At 32.9% G+C, this 20894-nt stretch overlaps 1 protein-coding gene across 1 annotated transcript; it reads right to left on the bottom strand.

The window, feature by feature from the left end:
* Positions 1–1739: 1739 nt before the first annotated feature.
* LOC138321569 (uncharacterized) lies at positions 1740–20076 on the bottom strand. The gene is made up of 18 exons (XM_069265332.1): positions 19999–20076; positions 18898–18942; positions 18428–18454; positions 17665–17709; positions 17373–17402; positions 16442–16554; positions 16001–16060; positions 14999–15101; positions 14030–14092; positions 13332–13628; positions 12345–12383; positions 11607–11762; positions 10625–10651; positions 8640–9041; positions 5706–5834; positions 4977–5162; positions 2682–2696; positions 1740–1826 (listed from the first exon to the last, which is right to left on the bottom strand). The coding sequence occupies exons 1-18, from the start codon at positions 20033–20035 to the stop codon at positions 1804–1806; spliced, it is 1797 nt and encodes a 598-aa protein (XP_069121433.1). The 5' UTR covers positions 20036–20076; the 3' UTR covers positions 1740–1803.
* Between the last annotated feature and the right edge of the window lie 818 nt (positions 20077–20894).

Below are 20894 nucleotides of genomic sequence, written 5' to 3'. Positions count from 1 at the left end.
GAAATATATATGTCCGAAGGTCACTGAACTATATAAAATTTGATTTGTGACAAATAACATAGTTTTAAAAGACTTGTTAAACTTCGGTATAACAAATATTGCCAAGATAAATTACTTTTAAGGCGACTTTTGGAGTTTGCAAAACAGATGAGAAACCAATTTTGGCAAGAAGGCCTAACGTTACGCTTCCCAAAATTGTTTGCAACAAAGTTGTGCTTCACTAAATTTCAAGTGTAAAATAGTGAATGTTACTATTTTTGTGCATTTTTTTTTTAATTTTTCAATTTGAATAATGAATATAATAAAATGGGGAAAAATGGAAAATGAAACACATTGGTAAAGCTTCATTTGTACGACGGTTAAGCCATTTGATTTTTTGAGATCCGGTTTTTTTTTCAATTCATTTGCTGGAATATTAATGTATACCAGTTAAAATTGTGCTGCTGGAAAGTACTAACAATGCGTCATGTTTTGCAATGCCGATTTGGATTAAGTTTTCTTAGTGGTGGTATGTGATGTAAGCCAATTTACTAACATTATCTTTCCGTATGGAACACACCAAACCCGAATAAATGGAGCGCACCCATTATGTTTTTAAAGAAAAAAAATGATTTAAAAATTGAATACTACAATCAATAAAACTACATTAACTTTCCTTATATTATTTCAAATACTTCATTGGTTCTGGACATTAAAACTAACAGACTTTTTAGTGAGTGAACTATTTTAGTATTCGGACTGATCCTATTTGGATCCTTGGACGTGCTGAAACATATGATTGAACCGAACACACACACTGTTAACATATTCATCAAATAAAATCAAAGGGTATCTATTTGTGAAATATTTGGAATCACATACTCGACTCATTTTGCAAGTGTTCCATTTGATTTGCGTCAGGTTAATGTGTAGTCATTGATGCTAAGTAAAATCTTAAGAGTAAAGAAAATAATGGACACATGCAACCCTATGCCTCTATTCCATATCTACATTACTTTAACTGAAATTAATCTAATCATTCAGATGTGTGTTTTATCTTTCAATTGTCCTACTTTAAATCTGTGTCCGAAAAAGCATATAAAAAGTTTTTCTTGTTTTCAATTAATTATCAGTCTTTGTAAGCGTACATTTTATCTATTCTCTCATACCTGATAGGGTTATACCACGGTTGCTAGGGAAAAGACAACTCTGTCTTTTACCGTGGTAGAGAAAAGACAGCTTACACGCGCTTGACAATGACGTCATCGATACATGCGGAGATTATTGTCGAGGACGCCATTCATTGCCGACACTATAAAAATAATACCTAAATTGATTTTTTAAATTTGGGAGAAAAATAATTTTACATGGGTCTATCAAGTGGACAGGGATATCTCAACCCTCGTGAAAGATTTTGGCCGCCAACCCTCGACATGCCTCGTGTTTACATGCCAAAATCTTCCATTCGGGTTGGGATATCCCTATCCACTTGACAGACCCATTTAAGATTCTATCATTCCATGGCGGCCCCCGAACACGACAGACATATTCTTATATTCTTCTGTTTCCATATGATGTTACCATGGTGCCCTATAGTAATTTTTGTGTCCCCTGACTGTCTGTAATTCTATAACTGTCCATGCGATGCACATTAATCATCGTCTGTTATTTTTTATCATAAGATTAATAAAATAAAACATTATCAGGCTCAAATAGTCATTCGATAAATCATGGGACTGACGTAAAAATAATAAAACCCATTTCTTCTTATAAATATTTATTATACAATGTGCATGTTACAAGGAATATCAGATTAGAAGTTATTTATCCCACTATTGGAATCATCGCTGTAATAAAAAAAATAGGTATAAACACAAATACACGAATGTTTATTTTCGCACAAAATTGATTTTTCTTAAAATCGCAATGAGGAGTTCGCGTATCCATTGTATTTGCTGTACGTAATGTAATTAAATACTTTTGATTCAATCACACTTAATGATGGTCCACAGCTAACAAATGGTATTTTTTCTCAATCAATATCACAAGCAGGCGAATTATATTTTTCTTCAGTCACAAAAGACACTTACATTACATCATTATCATCATTGTAAAATTTGAGTGTCCTATATTAATTAAAGATAAAAATATTGAAAATAATTAATTGCGTTTTGAAAACATTCCATAACAGTATATCCTATATGAAACAAGGTACAGATTGTGAATGCACCAAAATCTGAATAAGTTATTATATATGTATTTTTGTGCTAATTGGATATATATATACAGGATTAAACATCATTTAATATTGTTCACACGATAAGTATCGTTTGTGCTCTGTTGGTGGAAGAACATCTGTAAGTATGATATGCGTAAGCATGTGACAAACGCTAATATTGCTACATCTATATTATTGTTTGTGAGAAATGCACAATGAACCAAAAGTGATTGTGAAATGCCTTACTTTATGAGTTGAAATAAAAATCATCATTTAGACAAGCATGGCTCAAATGTATTTGTGCTTACAACATATTCGTTGTCAGTATTTGTTCTGTAAATTACTACGATTAGAAACGAGATTACCGAAAACGCGAATGACAATGAAAGTGAAAAAGCATGCATATGACAGATATATATATCATAAATTATTAAAGCCGTTTTCAAATTAAAAGAAACAAAATATCAAAAATTTATTTACTTACATGCAGATACTTGTTCTGAAAATTAGAAATAAAACAACAATATTACCATATATTTTAAAACAAAAGATCAAATCATATCAAATTTAAATATAACAGACCAAACATTACAGTTTATCATATGTATGATTTATTAAATGTAGATGCATCGTCGGTTATCCACGTTAATCAGCCTACGGTCTGATAAACGGAGGAGTTTATATACTGAGTTTCCGTGGATTATGAAGCTGTTGATATTAACATAGTGTATACATATACAAATATCATTATCCAAAGTAATATGAATTCGCATGGGGATCAAGTGCTACAGAGGATGACGCGTCTCCTAATTATCGACATACGTAACCCAATGCGATATGAGCTAAGTTAGATCCTTAAGTCAAAGTATGGTTTAAACTACCATATAAGATTGATTAGATAAGGCCATTCAATTTTCAGTTCAATTACCGTTTCAAAAAAAATCAAAATCGCCCTACATGGTGATATTTCTTTATGTGTTGATTATTCTTTGTATTAAATTAATTTTCAACTGTTTTATAGATAAAATTACGTCAACATATTAACATGTTTCAAAAATGTAATTTTAATCAGGCGTCAAACTAAAAAAAATAGTTAGTCTAATAATCTTCATCTCCTTCTACCAATTACATTAACTTAAAAATGAATCAAAAAGGTTTTTATTGATTGATGCCTTAAATATATGTGTATTGTATAATATAATGTGAGATGATCCTATGCTGTAAGTAATTATCTTTATCTATGACATTAACATTTATCTTATTTCGATTCAAAATATGCTAGTGTCATAAATGTATAATGGGGATCATTCACGTGCCACGTGATACCCGATAATGTTTGTGCGGGATTATTATTTCTATTGGTGATGGAATGACGTCAAAATATGATATCTCGTTATTTCAGCGGGAAGATAACAATTAGTTACGTTCCATCACCACTGGAGATACAAGTCCTGCAAACACGTTATCGGGAATCTCTTGGTATGTGAATTAGTCCCATTTGAACAAACACAAGTTATCGCAACGTAATAATGCCTTATCCACAACAAAAATAAATCTGATTCTTAGATTAACACTGAGAACATGACTGAATACAAAATTGAATGAATAAGCAATATCACCCATATGTGTTGATCTGACGAGTCGGTTCACATGAGCTTGTTGTACGGAGGAAAATATCACGAGTGTGCGTAGCATACGAGTGATATATCCATCCGCGCAACAAATGACTGCGATCCGACTCGTCAGATCAACACATATGGGTGGCATTGCTTATTTATTCATTTATTATCTTTAACATAAATTCTCCCAACAAAGTCACTACGACATAGCTTGTCAAACCACGGCACAATTCATTCATAAAAATGAAAACGCAATTATAGAGGTCATTCTTACAAAATCATATGTCATATTGGATTTCACGGTGTTTCTTGTAAACAAAGTGTGTACTACGGGAAGGAAAATGTGCAAGTGTATTAAAAAGGACTATGAAACATTTACAGTAACATGTTTCGCTTGATGACCTCGTAAACGTGACCGGTTTATGCTACTGTTGTAGTTTTAATTCCGTGATTAAGCTTAAATGTTCATGAATCCTAGTCAAAACTAGTGTTCAGTTAGACGCATGGATAACAACAGTTTCAAGAAATTGGATAAATTTGTTTCCTATCAGGTGAGCAGAGTAAACTACAGTTTGTTTCTTAAATCATATTAGGTTTCATCTGTATCGTACAGCGGGCTAAACTTAGTCGGCGAATCCGTGGACGATCGAACGCAATGTTTAACTGTTACTTACGTCGACATATCCAGAATTTATGGAAATGCTCTATTAAGCTATGTTGATTAAAACATATGCAACCTACTTCTAAAATATTAGTATATGGTATTTTAAGAATGCATTTAAATACAGGTGCTGTGTTCTTTTTTATTTCATGCTTCGGCTGCAGAAGGGATTTCCCTAAAATTCGCATTTTGTGTGAAAAGGGAATTCCCTCTGGAAATAGTTCCCGCTAGAAGGGTGATACAAGATCTTGTATCACACATGTGTGATACAAACCAACAGAAACTGTTCAACGAAATTGTTGTATCACTATTGTAACATACCATAGGTATGTGATAAAATAGCATTCTTGCTTCACTTTATATCACGAAACATATTTATTTTTTCTCGAAATACTTCGGTTGGTTTCCTCCACAAACAAATCTGGCACGTCTGCTAAAATGAATTAATAATATCCAACCAAATGTAAGTAAGAATTAAAAAAAAATTAAAATCACTCACGGAAGTATTCTGTACAGAGATTACACGTTTTAGCGCAGTTAGCAACGGCATAATTCTTAGTGTGTGGATCTTGTGATGTACAAAGCACGTTAGTCATGGTATCACAGATGTTGTTGAGTCCATGGTCTAAACAAGTTATGGTGGGCGATGTAGACGTCATATCCGGTGTCGTATTCGCCTTCACACCTTACGACAAAAGTGAAAGTAAAATAAGAAAAAAAATCTATCCAAATTCTTACGACATAAATATGACTTGGGTTCGTAGAATTAGTCAATATGATGGAAAACATTAGTATCACTCTTTATAGGATAATACTTAGATTAATTGTTTTCATCTGATTTTTGAGAGCAAGACAATTTTCGACTGCTACCCTTTCTAAATTAGACATATAGTCGCATTTGTAATTCATTTTTAATTAATTTCAAATGGATATATATGAAATATATAACATGTACATTAAAATTTTATCAAAATATATATGAAAAAAAAACTTTTTCATTTTTGTAATAATTTATATTTGTACTAATATTCAAAATATTTTAAAATGTTTTCGTTTTGTTTCTGTCACTGTAAACCAATTTACTTTCGCGACAATTCAATTTCGCGATTTCCACGAATTTACTTGGATCGCGAAACGCGCGAAAGTGAATCGCACGCGAAAAAAAATTGGTTTACATCATACGAATTTCAGTTTGTGGTCGTTATAATGTCGATTTTGGATCACCTACAGAAGTTGCAGGTCTTCGCACAACTCAACTTGGCATAGGCCTGTGAAACTGGATCCTGGGCCACACAAAGGAAGGGTGCTATTTGAGCACACGTAGGATCAGTATCAAAGCACGGCTCCGCAGTCGTCGCTGAAATATTTAAATATAGATACATATCAGCATATTGTTTGGAGTATCATATAGCAGGTTATTTTTCGGGAATTATATTTTAGAGATTTCGCGGGATAGTGTTATGATCGCGAAACTTCATCCACGACATATTAGAAATGGTTGAATCATATACACCCTTAAAAGGCAATTCACGAACCACTAAACTGTTATTTTATCGGTTTGAGATCAAATCGCGGAAATTTTTATCTGTGAAAATAACCGGCCATTCGGTATTCTGTATTTGCATATTACAGAGTTACCTGTCCTTGCAGGTAGTAACTGATAATTACGTTATGTTTCTATAGGTGCGACGTCGAAATTTCCAAGGAAAACGACGTAATTTGTTTTTACACTATCCTAACTTCACAATTGATACCTAAGCGCAAGGGCGAAACTCAATTTGCAAAGATGGAATTGGAGACGAATACTTCTTGTATGTGTTATAGGAGATTTCAGAAAAGATGGCGATGACGTCACACAAAGCTACATCCGGGCGCTCAAAGGTACAACTCCGTATATCTACACATAAACATAGAGGGAAAACAGCCGCTTGCGATTTTTGTTTACATTTTATTGTAATAAATAGTACGACAATCCGAGAACTATTGCGTTATTTTAATTATAAAAAGGGTAAATAAATATATTTAACAATAATATTTAGATATAAACATCAGGTATTTATATATTTTACTCCGTTTATACTCAAAGACAGAAGTTACAAAATTGACAGAAACTACAACTTAAATTCCAAGTTTCCCCAAATATTATACTGATATTTTAATAAGCAATTACTGTTTTCTAAGTCTTACTTGGTAAAACACCTTACGATGTGTGATTATGACCAAATTAAAATTTGCCTTCGTAGATACCCCAAGCGCACTGCAGCCATTACGTACAGTACTGCCGAGATCCCGAATTTCGTCATTTTTCATAGTCACAAAATTATGTATTCTGGTTAACTTTTTCGTCAGAAATTTTGGAATTTAGTTTATAACATTCAAATGAGTCATTTTATAGTTACTTTTTATCATGTTTTTAAACTATTTTAGGATTCTCGAAGCCGTGCGCAATGTGTCCTGGTCGGCAGTTATAGTAATTACGATCTACATTGTAGCTATATTCATAAATCTAAATGTAGTCTATCTAACATGTATTCAAATTATTTAAAAGTAATATCACCTCAATTTGGGACTTCACATAACGGCACATGGAATAAAGGTGATTAAAAAATAAAAAATAAACTCATGAAATTGAACGATTTCACTATTTTATTTTTCGAGATATCGGCAGCCATACTGTACGTCTACGTACACATACATGTATATCTTCATTTATGTGTAACGGTGGTTTATACCATTCATTTAAAATAATATATACATGGGAAATAACGAAATATATATATTTTACAAGTACTTATTGAGATATGTGTTGGTAATTACGTATAAATATTATTAATTTCCCAACTATCGGCTGTTGCCCGAGGTGATCTACCAGCGAAGCCATGCACGAGCGGCCGTGGTCTGGCCAGGTGGTTCACATTTCGTTATATTTATATTAAATAGTGTTATGAACAGATTTTTCGTGTATAACAGAAATATGATACATTGAAATCAATTATCTATTCATCACTTTTTCACAACATGGATTTCTACGTGTGAACAAAAAGCGGGTACGTGTGACGGCCGGCACCGCTTCGCAAGCTGGCTTCAACACTAAATCTAAACAAATATATTTAGCAATAAACAATTGTAAATAGAAAATGTCTGTAACCTCTGAATCAATAAGAAACTATTTTGAAATCAGAATTTGCAAGTATGAAAGTGTATACTTTTGTCAACGTATCGATTGTGTATCAGGGATGTACGTATCTGTTATTGTTTTTATTAGTCGCCATACCGTGTTTGTACCTTTGAGGACCCGGATGTAAACTTTCTGTGACGTCACGCCATCTTTTCTGAAATCTCCTATTGCTCCAGATCTTGATAATATTTCAGGACACAAATATACGTCCATTACAGTCAATACTTAAAAATATTTATTCTTATAACGTAACATAATAACATTACCTAGCTGAACATATTGTTGGTTTAAGTTCAGTTATATGATTCAACGCGGATAAATAAAACCTACGTGGAATTCAAACCAGCTGGTATCATTATCTCATTACTAATAGTCGTATTATTTCTAAATGTGCGCAATGTTTGCAGTGCTTCATTTGCCACTAACCGATATCAATTTCGTAAGGTTTGAGGTCAGGTTCACTTCACGAAGTTAAATACCCACAAATAAGAAGGAAAGAACAGCATATGATATCATTATTATGCCAGTAAATGTGACGATTATGTCAATATTTCATCCGATAGAGGAAACCGCAACAACACCGCCATTGTTAAAGATGCTCCATCGCCGACAGAGCATAAATGATATTCATCATTTGAACAATAATTGGTATGTAATCGTGTATATGTCTGTCTATATTAACACAAAAACTAATATAAAATAACTTATTTTGCCTTTGGTGCATGCGCAATCAGAACTTCATTCCATACAGGATATAGTGCCACGGATTTTTTTCGGGATGCATATTTTTACCTTGAAGTAAAATTAGAAGCTCAAACTTTTCAATGGTGGTAATGGTGTAAAGTACGTAACTTTTGTAACTGAAGAAAATACTAAATCGTCTGCTCCTATTTTTCATAGTAAAAATTTCATTTTTCAGCGGTGGAGCATCTTTAAACTATGAATACAATATGGAAAAGAATTTAACAATTGTTCCGTTAATACTTGTGACCGTTGTTGTTGTTAGCATGGTAGTCGTGGTTGTTGGTATGGTAGTCATAGTTGTTGGCATGGTAGTCGGTGTTGTTGGCATGGTAGTCGTGGTTGTTGGCATGGTAGTCGTGGTCGTTGGCATGGTAGTAGTGGTTGTTGGTATTGTAGTCGTGGTTGTTGGTATTGTAGTCGTGGTTGTTGGCATGGTAGTTGTTGTTGTTGGCATGGTAGTAGTGGTTGTTGGCATGGTAGTTGTTGTTGTTGGCATGGTAGTCGTGGTTGTTGGTATTGTAGTCGTGGTTGTTGGCATGGTAGTTGTTGTTGTTGGCATGGTAGTAGTGGTTGTTGGCATGGTAGTTGTTGTTGTTGGCATGGTAGTTGTTGTTGTTGTAGTTGTCGTCGTTGTTGTTGTTACTGTAAAAATATAATTGAATTTGCATCTTCTTTTCGCATTCAACTCACATGTTCTCCTTCCAATCAAGCAAACAATTTCATCGATTCGATAAAGTGAATTTCCATATTTCCATATTTTCATTATATAAATGTATATATATTGTATATATAATACACATTTATATATATTGTATTAGCTACAGTAATATACAAATATAGTAACAGAAAATACTATTATGTTAAGTCTACATGCCTGAATGTAGGATTTAATCACAACCACCCTGGAACATTTTCTGTTATGTATCTGGTAAGCAAATGAAATTCATTAGATTCAAGTCACTGGATAGTCCATATAAATCAATCAGTCCGTTTATTTTGTAGCAGATTCTATTAAAATACCTACATATTATCAAACTCATCGATGCATTTTTTTCTGTTCAAGTAAACGATTAATATTTTACTTTATAAATTATATTTGCATCAGCGTTTTGTTTATATTTATTTATTTGCTTAAGTATTTATTTTGAAAAGCGATTTATGGGGAAATATCTCAATTGTAGTCTACTATTTATTATCCACATGTCTTTGTTCTAAATATAACAAAATTTGACATTTTATCCTCATGTCCTTGAAACGAATACTATTATATGTTTTCTCTCTTCCTCCTTCAAAATGTCCCATCAACTCGGTAAAGCAAAATACAAGTGATATGGCTTTTTTATTCAATTATCTGACCAATATGTCCCAATACGCAATAGAGCGGACTGATATCGAATCTTAAAACAGATCAGATTTAGTTCAAAAACATCAATAGCATAAAATCAAAATCGACTTTATTTACCCGATTATCTCTTACTACAGTATATCACACCACTTTCTGGTGATCTCAGAACAGGGCTTAACTTCATCTTTCCTGTGTATCAATGTCTTTCTAATTGATTATGCCTGTCAGATTATCTTATCACATAATTCAGAAGGATCGCCCACGGTTACTAGGAAAAATAACCTTACATGGTTGTGTCAATTGGTAAGGGATATCCGAACCCGAGTTTAAGGATAGTCAAATGAGTATGGACGGAAAAAATCTACAAAAGTCATGAGAAATCCCTATCCAATTGACACAAATATTGTTATTATATTATTTGTCTCTCATACTATGTCATAAAATGACGAAATTTTCAGTTGTATTGAAGTTAAGATGAGTTTTTTCCCGTCGCTACCAGATACTAGATATCCCCTGATGTATGGGAGATAACTCTATCTGACATATTGATTTTAAAACAACTCCCACTCGCTGTTTAAATATCTACCAAAAATGAAAAGTAGTTCGAAGTATATTATATGTATTTAGAATAACTTTGCCACTGAAATTTATTACATTACTTCTATCAAAAGATGTTTGAACTTTCTTATAATAAATAATGAAATGGCATTTAAATTGAACACGCTAATGACAATACAGTTGCAAACTTATCACAATTTGATTTAAATATTGTAATTATACACGGTGGAAATGAACAAATATAATCGTAATACGGGACATTCATGGAATACTTGGTTTCAGTTTCAAGGAGTACTTCCAGGAAAAAACTGGATCCAATTACCTTGTGAGTTGTACAGCTTCTGGCAATCTACAAAATTCAGATTTAGTTGTGTTAATTTGTTTTATGATTAATATTTGAACAGTTATGGACTTTGGTGAAAGTCAATATGGTTTTAAACCAACCTGCTAGAATCATTAAAGAAAGACGATAAAGCCCTAGGTCATTATTTTATAATATTTCAGGTCGTTGTTACAACATATTAACCGAAAACTTTATATCTATATTATAAGATTAGTATTTGATTTTTAATATATTTCATTTCTTGACATGCAGGGATTGCAAAGAAAATTATCAAGGGACAATGTGATTGCGTTACGAAAATACTTGAATACACCGAGCAGGATTTCTATGAGGTACTAGATTGTATGCATAAGTGACCAAAGTCTATTTTTAGACAGTATAGCGCTATGCTTTAAAAATATAACTACATCCTTGATTCAGAAATACAACTAAATATCTTAATTGGTGATTTTGCGTATCAATAGGAAATTTAAATTCATACATGTAAACCATACGTATAACAGCATGAAAACAGTATGACGTCGCAAAAAGTTAAAATATCTCAAAAAAGACGAAGATAGTGTAGAAGATAACAATTGGGTAAAGATGTAAAACACATAATACTGTGCCAGCAGATGTTCTAAGCATAGCTTTATATTGTATTAAAAACAGTAGTAAAGCATACCTTTAAAACACAATTGTAAACTCTTGCCGTGCTCACAATTTTGTTTTCACCTTACTTATATTCTTCACAGAACAGTCGACCTAAATTACATTCTTCACAGAACAGTCGACCTAAATTACATTCGTCACAGAATAGTCGACCTAAATTACATTCGTCACAGAACAGTCGACCTTAATTACATTCGTTACAGAAAAGTCGACCTACTTACATTCGTCGCAGAACAGTCGACTTACTTACATTCGTCACAAAACAGTCGACCTTACTTACATTCGTCACAGAACAGTCGACCTTACTTACATTCGTCACATAATCCACAGTATCGTGGACAATCTTCCACTGCCTTTTTGTGTCCCACAGTGTCTGTCCAGCCACATAATCCAGTGTCGTCATCAAACTGTTTACACGTAAAGTAAGGAGGGTCCTCCTTATCTACACACACCAGCGAACCGTTACCTGGTAATGGCAAGTTACATGTCATTCATACCGTAAATTGGGATATTTGGCAAATAATTCCTAATAATGTTTAGGTGATTTGTACGGAAAAAATAAAAAAATAAGCCTTTTATCACAATTGGTGATTTTTCAGGCGTCGGGATTTTTTGGCGTTTTTTGTATCAAAATAGGGTGTATCGTTTCCCTATACCGTGTTTATTTCAGCGCATAAGTTGATTTGAATAAAAGATTAAAATTTCAAAGATTTTTTTTTCTTTGCTATACACAAAGATCATGCAACGATGCCAAAAGCTATATCGATACAAAGGCAACCCTCCAACATCTTTGTCTTAAATGGAAGTGATTGATAGTCACATATCCAATGATACACATGTTTCACAAAACGACTCGCACAGACAACTTTTTTGGGTTGACAGGATATACCTTAAATGTATGTTTGTGAAACGCGATTGAGTAATTTTTCCGAAAGCATGTGTTTACATACCAAATAAATGGCATGTACATGTATTGATAGTAATACAAACAAATAAATAGTTGATCAATGCAACAACATTTCAGGAGTCATTGTGATAGCATACGCACCCTGTTTACATGGTGTTGAATTCAGAATCGGAGTTTGACCTAGGAGAAATTAAAATAATTTACATAATTACTCATTTTAACTAACTCCAGTTTAAATAAACATGATAAATAGCAGTCATGGGTTGGGGAACTTATTATTTAATAACTTAAGCACTATACTTTATGTTGTGCCGATCAATTGGTTACATTCAGGGAAGTTAACCACCACATATTGCATCATAAAATCATTCCGCCATAAAATATAGTGCCTAAATTGATAGCCAATATAATATTGTGTAAATATTATATAAGAAACTTTATGTTATAAATGCAATTTAAAGGAAATAGTACTATAAAAATAGTCACATGTTGAAAACCGATCGGAATCAAGAGAGGTTGGAAATGGCCATACACATATATTCACAGTGGGGTGTGTAAACATAAACAGATATTAAGCGCTATTTCCCGTTGTGAAATATGCAGATTTATGTAACATACACAATCAAAAAAGCATTTAAATATTCCAGTTTTGGTATATATATAGGAAGTCATTCTGTCCTATCACAGTTACTTCCCAACACAGGCGCAGACGAACGAAGGGGAGTAACTCTGTAAGGTCAGAATGATAGATAGTCGAAAGACATTTGAAAATAAGGTAATAATAAATATAGGCATAATGTGGAAAAAAAGCGAAATCAAGGAATACAATAGACGGAGATAATCGTAGTAATATATAATCATGATCAATGACAATCCTTGAACTCAATGTAGACAAAACGATGTAATTAATTTGGGCATCGTAAATAGCATAACAAAATGAAGGGATGTGCATATGTTGAATTATGTTAATACGTAATACACACTAACGTATAAAATTCTTATTCCGTATAGGCGATTAATTAATAAACGAAAACATTAAATAATTAATTACACACTAAGAAAAATATCCCCGTAAAACAAGTATGTCAAAAAGAAAAGAAAATTTCACACATGCTAAAGGTAACATACCATTTTGGGATGCTGTCTGCAATAAAATTAAAGCTATAGATGACATAGTTGTGGAAACTGGTTTTGGAGTTGTAGTAACTGGTTTTGGAGTTGTGGTTACTGGTTCTGGAGTTGTGGTAACTGGTTTTGGAGTTGTGGTAACTGGTTCTGGAGAAGTGGTAACTGGTTCTGGAGTTGTGGTAACTGGTTCTGGAGTTGTAGTTACTGGTTCTGGAGTTGTGGTAACTGGTTCTGGAGTTGTGGTATCTTGTGTTGTTGGCAGAGGAGTGGTCACCGTAGTAGTTGTAGTTGTTGGTACTGAGGAAAGGTGACAAAACCGTTCGGTATTAGGTATTCCTCAGGAGCTTTAGTCTAAAAACATCCATACCCATTCACAAATACAACGACTGATTAAAGCCAATGCCATATTTATCATTTCTCAAAACAAAATAGTTTAAGATGGACCGTACTAAAGAACAAATAAGTGCACACGGTTTTGTAGTAGATACGGAAAAATCATTTACATACAGTTAGGGATACTACTGTGTAGCTGTTCATTTTCGCGCGGGTGATATTTTCACGATTTAATGGTTTCGTTTCTAGTCCAAATCGCGCAAATTTTGAACCACGAAATTAATCGCCTATACGGATTCAAGGGAAAATTAAATATTTTAGCTTATCTTACTGTGTTGGTTGTGGAGTGGTTATTTTACACATACTTGCAGCAGTTGTTGGATGGAGTGAGTAGATTATGGCATCGATTTGTTGTAAATGGTCTGCATCTGTGGAGTACATTTCATTGTCAACTGGCGTGCACCACTCAAAGAAAGTATCTGAATTCATTATCTAAATTTTATATCATTATTATTTTTATCTTTTGATCAGTCTTTTTGTCAATATTTGTATGTATGAAGTATGCAATTAAATTATAATAACTTCAAACCAAGAAGCCAACCTCATTTCACATTAGATATCATATACAAGTATCCACCTACATGTATTTAGGCCTAGAACACAAGAAGCAAGACATCTCTCAAACCTACAGGTGTAGTATGAGTCTTTTTCATGCAATAAATTCATGTCTTATATTTGCTTTATTACATGGCGAACCCTGAAAACATCATCGCGACTTCACTATGTCATCAAAATAACTGTTCTCTGTAAATTTTTTACTTCTTTTTCGAAACAAGGCTTTATTTTCCTTAAGTGAGATAAACAGCTGGGTTTGTGTAGAACTGTTTTACAATTTTCACGTACAGAAAATTGACCTGCAGTCTCTTTTTTGCTAGAGTTGATTTCTGCATAATTTTCAAAACTGTTGGATATCTTAATTGTAAAATTAAATTAAAAACTTCAAGGTATGAGAGAAAATAACCGACACAAATATCCCTTATATGAATATCAAGTAGGGATATTCTGTCCTCGGCAAGCCTCGGATATAACTACATTACTACCGAAGAGTAGAATATCCCTAGTATCCATCATTAGTAATGGTTATTACGAATCATACATGTTTTTCGTGGTTTGAATAAATTATAAATCATCAAGATATACATACGACTTTCAAAAGATCTGAAGAAAAAATATAAACATTTCCTACAGGTTATGGCACATATGATTTTAATAACTTATTTTGATGAAGAAAACTAACAGGTCTTAACTTCCGACAAATCATGACACAGACTTACTTCCATTGCACAGTTGTGTATCACATGTCCTTGTTCCAGAGCTGCTGCCATGGTTCGGTTGGTTGCATGTGTGTCCATTAATGCGTACCTGATCGGAGGACCACTATAAAGAACATGTCATTTGAAACTTTTTTGTTGACCAAACACATTTAAACAAAGACATTTATCATTATCATACCTCATTTTCATTAAGAATGTTCTGATTGGATCATATGACATTAAATAACTGATATCTCCCTGGAATTGCGAATGAAATAACCTAACTGAAATAACCCATCGGGGAGATACCCAAGAGAAATAACTCCTTGGAAGCTCAGCATGTGACCGGAGATGGACATCGTCTGCAACGTAACTTATCTTTATATTTTTTATCTTTACGAGTTTTTTTAACCACCGATTTAGATAGCTTGTTGATGTTGAATATAACAATTTATGGTTTTTATTTTATTTTGTCCGGTATAATAAAACAATTGTGTCCCTATGTGTAGGGATACATCTAGAATTGTCTCTCCCTGGAAAAAGTTATTTTAAATATCTCTTTCCGGGGAGACAATTCTAGATGTCTCCCTTCACAGTGGACAATAATTGTAGAGTATAAACATAAAATATTTTATTTGTCTGGATTTCAGTGATAGACGACACATTTGGAAATCATAGCATTATAATATATATTACAGGTATATCAGACTCGTCACCAGTTGATCTCTAAAATATTTAAGTCCTGGCTAAAGTTTGAAAACTACAACTTGATAATTTTGGTCTCAGCAACAAGTCTGAGTCTAATTAGGGTATTTACTCTAATATTAGAATTCTGCTTAGAAAATCTTATCAAGAACGGTGGCCAGTCTAAGTTTCAAACTAGAAGGAGATAATCTAGTATTATAATCCTGCTGAGAAACTTTTATCAACAACTTATGGTCCTATGGCCAGTATACAATATGCCTGCGACAATTAACAAAATCACGTCTAATTATGTAGATATTACGTCAGATGTATACGCACCAAACATCCATATATATGACGAACTCCATCGTGATCTCTGTGAGTTTCATTGTAACACACCTAGATTGCAATAAATAGAAATGTTTTAGAGAAAAAGTATGACGAAGCAATCTATGTGACTACGTCACAATTCTTTGAGCACATATCATATATACGTAGAGTTTTTTGTCCCGACTGCTGTGTATCTCTTATTCTTTATTAATTAATTTATTTCTGTAAATAATTTTGAATTAAAGTCACAGCAGTTTAATTTCTAATATTCACCAATTATTTTCTTTTTGTAACTAAAGTTGTATTATTATTATTTTCTCCCTACCGAGTATTTTCATTGATTATGTTTTTCACGACCACAGTAATATCACACAAAATCACGAAAATATCCCCCCCCCCCCCCCGACTTATCACCATATCATTACCGCCTCTACAGCAATAAGTACTTACAGTTTGTGGGTGACATGCGATAATGGTGTTACACTGACCAACCAAATCATTCTCAGGACATCCAAAACATAACTTTGCGTTACTGCTAAGAGCTTTATCGAGAGTATCTTTCACTAGAAACATAAATGTACTTATGTAACATTTGGCTTAGGGACACACAAATGTAGGCTTGTTTGGAAAGCAAACTCGAGAAAATAAAAATATAAACAGGCAAATAAGATTAATAAATAAATAAAAATATCATTGTTTTGACAATGTAAAAGTCTTTTATAATTCAATTAATTTTAAATTTTGCTTGTATATTGGGTATTCAGGCATGATTCCTAAAAAGTCGCAATAACATGTTTAAGAAAAGCTGTATTTCTACTTATATAACTTATATATGACGCATTTATGCTAAACCCAAATATGTTTTCTGTAAAAAGGGGGACTATAAACACAAGAACACATAGCATTATATTGGGGGGAAATATACTGCATTCCACAAAGATGGTACAATTGTGTTAACAATTACCATGTGGCGCTATTGTGATGGTACATATTGTCGATTTTCATTATAGTGTCCAAAAGTACATGTGTTTGGTATTAGCCTAACATAATATGATACTTCAAATTACAATCGGCTTTGAGGCGCCACCGTCATCAAAATGTGTTATCTCGAAGTCGATGTGACCATAGTAACATATTGACTTAACTTTTTATTGATTTACTTAATTAATACACGGTCTTCGAGTTAAAGGAGTTCGAGGCTCGACAGCATACGTCAACTATCAATTATAGATATAGCAATTGCAATATAACTTATAACTATGTATAGGCTGCAACTTACATTTACATATTATAATCATTATGTATATTGAATTAAAGAAATTAAAATTATATATAATTTAATCATCCATATTTTAGTACACTATATGTATAATTGATTTACCTATTTGGCTCACTGGTGTAACACCCAAATCTAGAATTGTGTAGAAAAAAACCCGTTGAAATAAGCGAACAAATCAGATCAACAACTCACGTACAATACCAATCAAAATTTCATTAACATTATTTCAACGTCAAAATCTACAACAATTATTACATTATAATTTGTATTCAAATTAATTTAATTCCATATTTCAGCTGATTTTTTCATTACTTTTTTCAGTTTTATAAGGATACGTTTGGCAATTTAATAACCTGCCTTATTTTGAAAATTCTTGCATATCATTTATACTTACGGAGACTACATTGCCTGTTGATCTCTGGCGAGTCATTACTATGAGCTGTCAACAGAAACAAATTTGCAATTTTATCAGTATCCCGCAAGGTCTTGAAAACATCTATATCTCGATATTTTTTTTTTATTTTTTTTTATATTTTTTTTTTATTTTTTTTTATTTTTTTTTTTTTTTTTTTGTGAAAACCGTTTCTGCTTTTTCTCCATCAACAAATAGCACGGTTACCTTATAAAGTACATATCTTGGCATAACAAACAAAACGGTATAATTTCTATTGTATCCTGCACTTATTAATGTGTTACACCTATCAGTACAAACATGAGCGGTATTAATCATTTACAATGAAATTATATCTGTTATGCTTGTAACAGGAGAGGAGAAAATGTGGCGGTCAGACTGTGATTCAAACCCGGGACCCTAGAGACATTAGCCGAGTGCTCTATCGACTAAGATTCACCGATCATCAACCCAGTCCAACTCGCAAACACTCCTCCCTCCTTTCTCGAAGTCTTCGCTCTCGAAGAAATTTGAGACCCTTCCAAACACCACCACCGTGGGTTATTTAGTTGGGCGCAAATTCTGTAATAGGAGAGGAGAAAATCTAGCGGCCAGACCGGGATTCGAACCCGGGACCCTCCGACTGAGGTAAGTGGTCACCGACGATCGACCCAGTCCAGTCCCGCTACACGCTGAAGAAATACTTAAATAACGTAATGCGTTACGCGTACACAGTAGTTATAAATAGTAAAATTTAAATACTCACAACAGTCAGCTGGCGGTATATTCTTTCCTAAAAAGTGTTGATAATGTGATAAGTCAAATAAATTATGCCAAATCCGGGTTATGGTTAAACTTAAATCAACAATAACAGTATGTATAAATCCATGGCAGAAATTGAACGTTTCAATGTAAGTTATTTTTTTCTTTATAAAGTTTATTATTTAAATAATTATGTCTTCAAAAAAATCCCTGAAATCATTTTGTTTTCAAATCTTATATTTTTTATTTATATTTTAAAAGGTGTCATCTGTACTCGGGTTAAATGTAGCATTGGGATCAATAGTTAAAAGGTTATAGGAGTAAGCATTCAAAGGTTTTTGTTTCTACGTGCCTTAAAATGACCAAGATGCCAAATATTTGCAAAACTAGACATTCATATTGAATTCAAAAAAAGAAAAATGTTATCACTTCTATCAGGTGGAAGGAGAAGGGGTTTAGAGATCACACTTTTACCTGTGAAGATATCGTCACATGACTGGCCCTGGACACCAACACATACTGAAATGGTATGATTGAGAAATTTATTTCAGTTTACTTCAATCTCCGATGGAAATTCATAATATATTAAATCCCAAAACCAATAAGGTTGATTCGAATCTGTGACTCTGGGAACAAGTGTATTGTTATACACATTGATGTATATGTTAATGTTGGTAATTTAAACCGTGGATCCATGAAGTTATTCTACATTGAAAGTATGTTTTATAATGAATGTTGCATGCATTACCATTTTCAAACTTGTATCAAACGGTGTGTCTAATATAACACTCTGAATGTTATTATTTCTCTAAATTCAAAGCGAATTGATCCTGAATCAAAATATCAATAATCACTTCAATTGACAAGATATGAAATTTCTTTTTTTTTCAAAGCATTTGTTTTTCATCCGTAGGAAGCATTCAACATACAGAGGCCAGTAATGCGATGTCAATTACATTTTTCATCGATTCCTAATATTATGAATATAATATCTTATCCTTTGATTGATAATGGCAAACGTGTTATTTGGGAGTATTTTACCAAAGCTATAAATTATCAAGAAAAAAAATGTCACCTACAATACAACTCATTAATAACGAAAATCCAAGGAACCGATCTGAAAATTTAATTTGTTATATATATATATAACTGTAAAAGTAAGTCGGTATATATATAGAACGAATCGAAATAAAGATAATCTGAATTTCATTATAAAGTGTATTTTGTTTCCAGACAAAGCATCTGACTGAAATACAAATGTCTGTAAACCATTGAATAAACGTTGTTAAAAGGAACCGAAGATTCAGATAGGGGTATGTTAATAGGTGATTCAATATCTAAGTGTACAATTATAGAAAATAAATAATATGACATGAACGGACGCATGAATGAATATGTTCGTTTTGAACGTTACATAAAAACTGGTATTTCGGATTGTTATGTTACAGATATGATAGAGTGCTAGAGTTGAGGAATGGTTTCATGCATTAGAAAAAACTAGTTCGTTTTATTCGAGAGATTTATTGTATTGCATATTCTATAACACTCGACTTCCTTATAAAATATTTTGCTTACCTGAAATTAGGACCAGGACAATTCCTATGGATTCCATGTTGGTAGTATTTATGTTGAACAGTGATCGAATAACTGGCTCTATAGATTTGAAGATAGTGAGAGTCTGTTTGACCTACTAAAGATAAACCAGGTCTTGATAACAATGACCACTCTACACTATGGAATGTAATGAATTGCCATGAGTTTCATTATAGTATCAGTTACCAAAATATATAAAATATATGTGTTTTCATGTAATAAGTTATATTATCATGAACATTGTATGTTATGGATTGTATTCCTCATATTGGGTGTTTTCAGAAGCCATGGCTGCTGAAGCACTGTCAGAAATCGTCAAAAGCATGAGCTACAGACCGCTCTCTTCAATGTGGGGATTGATCCTTGGTTAGAGCGTTGCTCCAAAGATGTCATGGTGTTTTTTTTTTGTAGTTTTCCTCAGTCATAGACAAGATAGTCAGTACATTCAGGGCTCGGATGATAGTAGGTAGCTTTCTTTCTTATGTGTGTTTCATTGCATGCATGGTCATTGTGGTTCTTGTTTCAATGTCATGCATTTAACCCGGTAATAAAAACGAGAATGTATGTGACGACACTGCACAATCATTGGGTGCTCTGATAAATAAACTTATATACATTAAGTAAACAATAGTAATACAGTCGCAATTAAAACCTGCTACACCTGCTATCACTTACCATAAACATGAAATATCTTTCCTTATAGAACATATAACATAAAAGTATACGCCTTGCTATACCTTATGGGTCTGCAGTGTTATTAACTAACTAAATAAAACTGTTTATAATTTTAAAGATGCTCCACCGCTGACAAATGGTGTTTTTTTTCACTATCAAAAACAAGAGCAGACGATTTTGTATTTTTTTTCAGTTACAAAAGT

The sequence above is a fragment of the Argopecten irradians genome, chromosome 4, assembly GCF_041381155.1.
Source record: "Argopecten irradians isolate NY chromosome 4, Ai_NY, whole genome shotgun sequence".
NCBI classification, from domain to species: domain Eukaryota; kingdom Metazoa; phylum Mollusca; class Bivalvia; order Pectinida; family Pectinidae; genus Argopecten; species Argopecten irradians.
This window is presented reverse-complemented; position numbering and strand designations above follow the sequence as displayed.